The 8,856-nt window shown below is 44.0% G+C and overlaps 1 protein-coding gene across 5 annotated transcripts in view; it reads right to left on the bottom strand.

Moving 5' to 3' along the window:
• The window catches only part of SLC9A8 (solute carrier family 9 member A8), a 68,143-nt gene extending 59,798 nt beyond the window's left edge, over positions 1-8,345 (bottom strand). Inside the window, exons 1-3 of one of the 5 annotated variants that reach the window (XM_027046705.2) lie at positions 8,217-8,331; positions 7,713-7,760; positions 6,150-6,328 (exon numbers count right to left, since the gene is read on the bottom strand). In XM_027046705.2, coding sequence (XP_026902506.1) covers positions 6,150-6,328; positions 7,713-7,760; positions 8,217-8,242 — 253 coding nt within the window. In that variant the 5' untranslated portion in view covers positions 8,243-8,331. The other 4 variants (XM_015084214.3, XM_015084217.3, XM_053199836.1 and 1 more) reach the window with 4 other exon arrangements.
• Between the last annotated feature and the right edge of the window lie 511 nt (positions 8,346-8,856).

Below are 8,856 nucleotides of genomic sequence, written 5' to 3' on the forward strand. Positions count from 1 at the left end.
TTCTGAGAAATGGTCTTCAACTTTTTGGAAGTAATCACCTGGAAAATCTGAAATGGGAGGAGGAAGTCAGTGAAATCAATCCCTTTAATCAAATATAACTGCAACAGAATATGTTGCCACAAAGTGTTTTGCCACCATGGGATTGGTTCTCTTTTCACAGAGAATGAAGTGACAGTATAGTCCACAGAGAACGAAGTCAAAACTGTGGTCTGGTGGGAGAACATCAGAGACCTAAAGGCGGGGTGCCTGCTCCTCAGCTAGGTACTGGGGCTCCCACTAGTTGAGGGCTCCCCATGGCCAGGCACTGCACTGAGTACTTCTCAAACACAGTCTCATTTAGCCCCCAAAACCCCTCTTAATTAGCTATTATTACCATAATCTCCTTTGATTATAGGCACAAAAACAGGCTTCAAGAGGTCATGTCACTGTAGGTGCTGCAGGGTTGAGCCCGATTCCAACCCTGTGCCTTTATGTTTTTGTTTTTGTTTTTAAGTTTTATTTATTTATTTTGAGAGAGAGAGAGTGTGCAAATGCAGAGGCCCATGCAGGCCTCAAACTCAAGAAACTGTGAGATCATGACCTGAATCGAAATCAAGAGTTGGAGACTTAACTGACTGAGCCCCCCGGGCCCCCCAACCCTGTGCCTTTAGCCATAGGCATCCACCACCTCCCTTCCGCCTGTCTTCATTCCTCAGTCACCAAAACAGGAGTCATGTTTAATTTTGCTCACAGTGGGGCGGTCACGAAAAGAAACAAAAGAATGTAAAACTGAAAGAGATAAGTATCTCTGGACCCTCCCCCCCATACCAGTATATTTTCACATAAATAATTCCTAAATGTAATTTCAAGGCCCAAATGCAAGTGTGCGTACCTCTTTCTTTTATTATGCACCTAGGTGGGATAGCATCTCATCAATCACAGGACTATCTTAACAGTACTAAGTATAACTGTTGCCTTTTTTGTAAAAGGAAATGTTTAAACAATCCGCATAGTGGTTAAATGGCCACCCTCAGAGCCTGCACTGACAGACTAGATATTGTTAGGCCCACCAAAAAGCACCAGGTGGCCAGAAAAAGGAAACAGTTGTAAATATAGAAATTTTGTCCTTCTTGCATTCTGTGCTTTCAACTATCAATCTGTGGTGTTACTTTATTATAAATATTTAACCTGGTTAGAAAAATCCTACATTAAATACCAAGAGCAAGAAAAATGTTCTAATGCGTAAGCACAACATGTGACTAGTGAGCAGGCCTACTGTCTAAAAAGGCAGATACATAAGTGGGCTGAATATAGATCTAGGGAGTTCACTCAGTTTCTGATCTTTCTTTGCACCAAGCTAGATGAAAAAATTAATTGAAAAAGTTTATTCTCGGGGTGCCTGGGTGGCTCAGTCGGTTAAGCCTCCTGACTTTGGCTCGGGTCATGATCTCATGGTTCGTGAGTTTCAGTCCTGTGTTGGGCTCTCTGCCATCAGCACGGAGCCTGCTTCAGATCCTCTGTCCACCCTCCTCTGGCCCTACCCTACGCACTCTTGCTCTCTCTCAAAAATAAATAAACATAAACATAAACAAAAAAACTTCAAAGTTTAGGGGCACCTGAGTGGCTCAGTCGGTTAAGCGTCCAACTTCAGCTCAGGTCATGATCTCGCAGTTTGTGAGTTTGAGCCCCGTGTCAGGCTCTGTGCTGACAGCTCAGAGCCTGGAGCCTGCTTTAGGTTCTGTTTCTCTTTCTATCCCCCCCCCCCCCCCACCCCTGCTCACGCTCTGTCTCTGTCTGTCTCTCACAAAAATAATCATTAAAAAATTAAAAAAAAAACTTCAAAGTTTAAAAATAAATAGTTTATTCTTGTAAATCAAACAACAATTTGCCCCTTTAAGACAAAGGGGAAAACCGTCTATCAACAGAGAGTGCTAAGTAGGAGGTCCAGCAATGCCAGGGAATGGTCTTCAACCATTTAAAAGAATGAGATCTGAAAAGATGGCCCAAAGAATGGATGAAAATATTTGTAAATCATTAATCTGATACAGGTCTAGCAACCAGAATACATATGAACTCTTACAACTCAATAACAAAAAGACAAACAATGAAATTTGAAAATGGACAAAGAACCAGAATAGACATCCCTCCAAACAAGCAAACAAATGGCCAATTAGCACATGAAAAGATGCTCAACCTCATTTGTCCTTGGAGAAATGCAAATCAAGACCACAAGATGCAACTTCACACCGACCAATGAGTAAGAGATGGTGATAATTAAAAAATAAAACAAAACACAATGGAAAATAACAAGTGTTGGCAAGGACGCGGAGACACCGGAACTCTAGGCCATTGCTGGTGGGCACGAAATATGGTACGGCCTCTGTGCAAAGTATGAGTTCCTGAGAAAGTTACACATAGAGCAACCATTTAACCCAGCAGCTCCACTCCTGTATGTATGTATGTATCAAAGAGAAATCAAAACATACATCTACGCAAAAACCTATACACAAATGTCGACAGCAGCCCTATTCACAATAGCCAAAACACAGAAACAATCCAAATGTCTGTCAATTGGCGAATAAACATAATGTGGAATATCTATAAAGGAAATTATTACTCAGCCATAAAAATGAATGTACTTCTAAGACACGCTACGACACGGATGAACCTCGAAGACATGATGCTAAGTGAAAGAAGCCAGACATAAAAGACCACATATTGCATGATTCTAGTTGTGTCTGAAATATTCTGAGTAGGCAAATTCCTGGGGATAGAATGCAAAACAGTGTTTAGTAAAGACCGGGGGTAGGGGAAGATGGGGAGTGACGGCTTTCGATGGATACTGAGTTTCCTTTTGGGGTGATGAAAATGTTCTGAAACTAGATAATGCTGATCGTTGCATCGGCATTGTGAGAGTCCTCGATGATACTGAATCGTACACTTTAGATAAAATGGTATATATTTTATGTTTACTTTAACACACATTCTTCAAAAAAAAGCAGATATAAAAAAATAGAACATAAAAGGATTTCCAAGGCATCTGTGAGATGAAAAAGCAAGTTACTGAATCCTGTTTGTATTAAAACAAACAAAATCCAAGCTCTATGTGCCTTTACAAATGAATGTGCATATGAAGGTATATATGTATATACACACACAAGTACATGTTTTCAAGTAACCTTGGAAAAAACAGAGCAAGAGGCAAAGGTTTCTGTGAGGTATGGAGGGTAGATATACCACAAGTTAATGTTTCTAAACATTCATGCCTGAAGTAATCATTATGGAAACTTCAGCAAAACAGGCATATCAATTTTAGTAACTCCATTAAGTTTAATGGAGTTAAATAAAATGCATGTGCATAATGGAGTTATATAAAATGTATGTGCCAAATGATGCTAATTGTTAACTCTAGTAGGTCAATAAAAATGACTCACCATTGTTTCTGCAGAGTCCAAGATCAGCAAGGGTTAAATGTAAGTCAACCGATTTCAAGCTTCTAAAGTCAAAAGTAACTAGAGTTTTGGCATCCTTTCTCAAAAAAGGGGAACACACTGTAATCCTTTGACAAGCTTAAAGGACATAAAAGTTACAATTTCATTTGACTTGACTAAAACAGTAAACAAAAGTGGTTAAATGTGTTCCAGGTTAGGAGTTCCTGAAGTCTAGAATAAATCATGGACCCCAATTTCCCTCAATTCACTACAGTTCATGTACTCAGTGAGTTAGCAAGATACCTATTTAAAAAAATTTTTTCTTTTAATCTTCATTTATTTTTGAGAGAGAGAGGGAGACAAGAGTGCGAGCAGGGGAGGGGCAGAGAGAGAGAGGGAGACACAGAATCTGAAGCAGGCTCCAGGCTCTGAGCTGCCAGCACAGAGTCCGACACGGGGCTCAAACTCACGGACTGTGAGATCATGACCTGAGCTGAAGTTGGAGGCTTAACTCACTGAGCCACCCAGGCGCCCCAGCAAAATACCTATGAACTCCAATTTTTTATCAGATTTATATGTTTGGACATCTAATCAGGAATCAATATACAAGATACATATTTTGTATGTATTATCATATACAAGAGAAAAAATGTCTTCAAATTTATTTAAAAAGAAAGCATTCCACTCTGCTAATGCATGCTGACCTATACATAAAAAAATGGAGACACCAATTCCTAGACTGCCAACAGTCTGATTAGGTGAAAACAAAACGCACCTGACACTAGTGTGACTGTGAAGTCCAGGTTTACCATCTGTTTGAAAAGATATCCAAGTAAAATACACAACACTAGTAAATAGTTTAGACCTTTCTGGCCCCAAAGATGTGTTACCACTGTGCTGGGTTTGGCTGGGATTAAAAGCACTATAACCCCCTGTTTTGTGGTCTCAGGCACAAACCAACCTTAAATGCTCCACACCCTGAAAATTACTTTGAAAGTCTGACTTATTCTTTTTATCTTCCCATGAAAAAAGGAGACTACAAACCAAAGTTTTCTTCCTGCTCTGCCTTTTATGTTCTCTGCCATTATGAAGCTGACAACAATGTAAAGAGACTAAGAATACTCGTCCTTCAAGATTATGGATTCAAGTACCAAAGATTTCTTGACCAAGAACTGTTTTTCTTTACATTCAACTACCATCACAGAGCAAAAAGGAGAAGCAAGAGTCCTTGATTGTTGAAGTCATCCGCTAGAAACAGAAACAAAATTCAACTACATTCACAAGGTAAAAAATTATCTGGGCCTATCAGGTCCATACGGGACAATGAATGCCTGTGGTTTGTGTACTTTTTCTGTAATCTATTTAAAAGGTTTTTTAGGACACCTGGGTGGCTCAGTCAGTCGACTTTGATCTCGTATCCGTGGGTTCAAGCCCTGAGCCGGACTCTGTGCTGACAGCTCAGAGCCTGGAGCCCGCTTCGGATTGTGTGTCTCCCTCTGTCTCTGCCCCTCCCCTGCTCGTACTCTGTCTCTCTCTTTCTCTCAAAAATAAACAAACATAAAAAATTTATTTTTTTAAGTTTTTTTGGAACCTATGAGAGATAAGGTTGAAACCTCAGGCTGAAAACCTGAGATTTTATTTATTTTTTTAAAGATTTTCTTTTTAAGTAATCTTTACACCCAACGTGGGGCTCGAACTCATGACCCTGAGATCAAGAGTTGAATGCTCTTCTGACTGAGCCAGCCAGGCACCTCGAGTCCTGGGATTTCAAACAAAATTATTATATTAAAACTATTTGACCATTAACCAGAAAATATAAATATGCCAACTTCACTCTTCAAAATAGAGTGTGGATTTGGGTCAAATTCAAAGCTATTTCTTCCTTAGCTAGTCCAAAGTGGTTACGTAGTTTCATCTGTTTGGTTTTTTGTTTTTTGTTTTTGTCTAAAACAGTTCTCTACGGTCTCCGGGAGGCATCTAAACTATCACCTATTACCTAAACTTCTTGACTGATGTCTGGCAACCCAAATTTTAATCTCTAGTCTCCCCAAAACCAGGCAAGACAATCACTTCATCTCTCTGGACCTAAATTTTCTCACCCGTTACAGGAGGAGGTTGAACAAAATGAGTGAATCTGTTCAAAGAAAAATATTACGTAAGTAAATAACAGCACAGGTGGTACACAGATATGGTAAAAGTCACAACCACAGTTAATGGGAAAGTTAAAGGGGAAGGAAAAAAGTGTGCTAGGGCAAGGGTGTCTGATCTTTTACTCAGCGGCAAAACCTTTAATTAAATAAAATTTACATGGAAACCTGAGAGCAAAGTGACAAAATGCTGTCTCTGGTCAAAAAGGCAGATGCCCTCCCATTTGACTTACCCCGCCTCCATTATCACCACCATCTACACAAGCATACACACTCATGAGCACAGCCTGAAATCCACTATACTAGAAGATGCTCAAGGTTCTTTCTAGGTCAAAAATCCTTCCTTTCTTCCAAATGATATCTAAGACATTATAGAAAGAGCTCTTCAGAATTGCTAAGCTCGGCGATTTTACGAAGAAAAAGGAGTACCCTGTTATGTTATGAACTGATCATTGTCCCTCAGTGTCTGAAGCGCAAAAACCAAATGGAAGGAAGACTTGACATCAAGTAAATGGTGGCTTAGATAGGGTGGACCTTATGGACAACACACACAGACACTCAAGATGGCAGACGAGGGTGTCTCCACATTCACCTAGGACGAGGAGGCTGAAGAAAATGGTCATGCCGCTTGACTGTTCCTCCTGCTGAGCCTGCTCCCCCGTTTGCACGGGGAGAATGGGCTTGGCAGGGGTCGGGAGCACCAGTTTCGTAGTGACAACCAAGGTAGTGTGGAGAGTGACATTGAAACCTTCATGAGTTGTATTAGGGAACCTGTTGGACATAAAAAGCAGCAGTATTAGATAAAGGGAAATGGGCCCTGAGTACCAACACATGCGCACGCGCACACACGCAGAAGGGGAATCTGGCAAAGAGGATGATGGATTCACAAGTCTTAGAACCAAACTGATTCTCAGAAAGTTCCTGCCTGCCACAGCAGGAGAGTACCAGTGGCTTCAGGTGCTCTGAACCCAGCCGCTTATGGGACAGAAACAAGGGGGGAATTAGGGCCAGCGTAGAAATAAAATGCTGCCTGCTCTTTGGCATTTAATAAGGGATTCAAACGGAAGCACACTGGACTGTCATCACATTCCAAGATCCCACATTATTTACATGGCGCCTTTATTTCTCCAGTTTACATTCTTTTCCTTGAATTATAGCTGCAAGTTGACGAAGCCACCTGAAATTACCCAACTGTTGATCTGGTTGGAACACCTCACCCCACTTGACAAAATCCTTCTCAGATTTCCAAAGGCTCAAATGTAACGTCCCCCGTAATACGGCATCTGCCCCGTTTCTCAGTGCTCTCCTTGCTCTGGGGTGGGATTGTTAAATAGGGCCATATTCATATAATCATCATTGCAACTGTGATTATAACAGCTAGTGTTTATTGAGTAATGCTTCATGCCAGAGACTAGGTAACATCACAACCTCTCATTTCATGGGCATACCATGCCTGAGATGGGGACTATTACTTTCCCTTTTTTACCCATGAATAACTGAAACTCAGAGAGGCTGCGTAACGTGGCCAATATCTCAGCCAGCCGGCGGCAGAATCAAGCTTTGAGACCAAACTTGAAATCACTGGGGCCCTTCCACCTCTTTTGCCTTGCGCTGCTGAGGCCCAGTTCAGTGTCTGCAATAGAGCACACACTGGGTAAATAAGCTGCCAAGATGAAACGACCACCCAGCTGAAGAGACGTATCTGAAAAGATGTCAGGTGAGGGAGTCAGATTTCAACCATGGGGGTTCCTTCTTAATTTCTACCTACCCTTCCACATAGGTAGGGCATCTGTAACATGCAATAGAGTGTGCCCGGCACGTGCGGAGACAGACTAAACAGTGGTCCTTCCCCCAGAAGTACCTGGAGGACACTGGACGCCTCACACATCTCTATCTCATCTCAGCTAGCCCCTCACTCTTTCTATTCCAGCCATCCTGCCTTTCTTTCTGTCCCTAAAAGACACTAAGCCCTTTCTTGCTTGCAGCCATTTGCACTTGCTTGTTCCCTCTCCTATCCCTGCCTCTTGTCTTTAAAGTTTCAGCCGGCATGTCACGTCTTCCTGCAGGGACGCCCGCCCTAACACTTCCATTTCCTTTTAGAGCGCTGAAATCATCTTGCCTATTGATGGTCTATTCCCACTAAAATGTAAACTACCTGAGGGCGGCTCCTGGTCGGCCTCCTTCACTACTATGTGCCCAGGGCCTGGAATAGAGTAAATGGCCAACAGTTAATGAATGAATGAATGAATCTCGGTGGAGGAGACAGAAGAGAAAAATGACCGTTACAATGGAAGAGGCGACTGGCTAAGTAGGGGGGTAGGGGACTTGCTGGAGGAGGCGGCGGAGCTCTCCCCAATATTCAGAAGACCGAAAAATGGGAAAATGAAATCTGGGTTGCGGTTTCGGCCAGACGGCTTTCGAGGCCTGCCCTGGGCTGTCGATTCCCTGCACGAGGATCTGACCTCCAGGAGGCTTAAGGGCCGGGCTGGGCCCAGGCCCATCCCTCCCGCCCTCCTCGCTGGCGCCGGCATGGTTCGTCCTGGCCAACCGGCACAAGGAGCTCCGCCTTTCAGGGCCGGAGGGCGGCCTGAGGCGCTCGCTGTCACACCCGCCGGGGCCCAGCCCTGCCGCCTCCGCCGCCCGGGAAATGCCCACTCACTCCTCTTCCGCCATCTTCTCCCCCATCCTGCGGAGCCTCCAAGACCACCGAGTTCGGAGCCGGGGGCTAGCAGGGACTGCTTTTGCTTCCGGCTTCCGCTGGAGGCGCGGGCTGGCGGAGGAGCGGAGGGCGGGGCCTCGGCCGCGCGAGGGCGGCCCTTCTGTCCCTTCGTCTCTGTGGCCTGAAGGTGGGAGGACCCTGCCAGGGCACTTTTAGGACGCCTGACTGCCCTGCGTCTGGTGACCTTCTGGCCCCATGAAGTTTTGGCCTTTCTTCATCCCAGGGCGGGGACGTTTTGAGGGAAGCTCCTGTGAGGTCGTTGTGACTCAACCTGAGAGCAAGCACTCTCCATCCAGTGTGGAGGACTGCGTTCCGAAAGTTGAGAAGGAAACGTCTAACCGAGGCTGCGCAGAGGGACCCCAGGGGTACACTTCCCCGATCTGAGCCCCAGTTTTCCTCGCTGTAGAGAGAGGACTAGCCACTTGGGCCTCGCAGAATCGTGCAGTATTCTATCTGTAAACAATTACTGAGTTCTGACTATATGCCTATCATTCAAATAGGTGATGACGATCTGGTCCCGGGTCTTTCATTAATTTGTTCGTGGAGTCGACTGCATGTGCCTAGCGGTGGTCTGTAGGGT

This window comes from Acinonyx jubatus, chromosome A3 (assembly GCF_027475565.1).
Source record: "Acinonyx jubatus isolate Ajub_Pintada_27869175 chromosome A3, VMU_Ajub_asm_v1.0, whole genome shotgun sequence".
In the NCBI taxonomy this organism is placed as follows: domain Eukaryota; kingdom Metazoa; phylum Chordata; class Mammalia; order Carnivora; family Felidae; genus Acinonyx; species Acinonyx jubatus.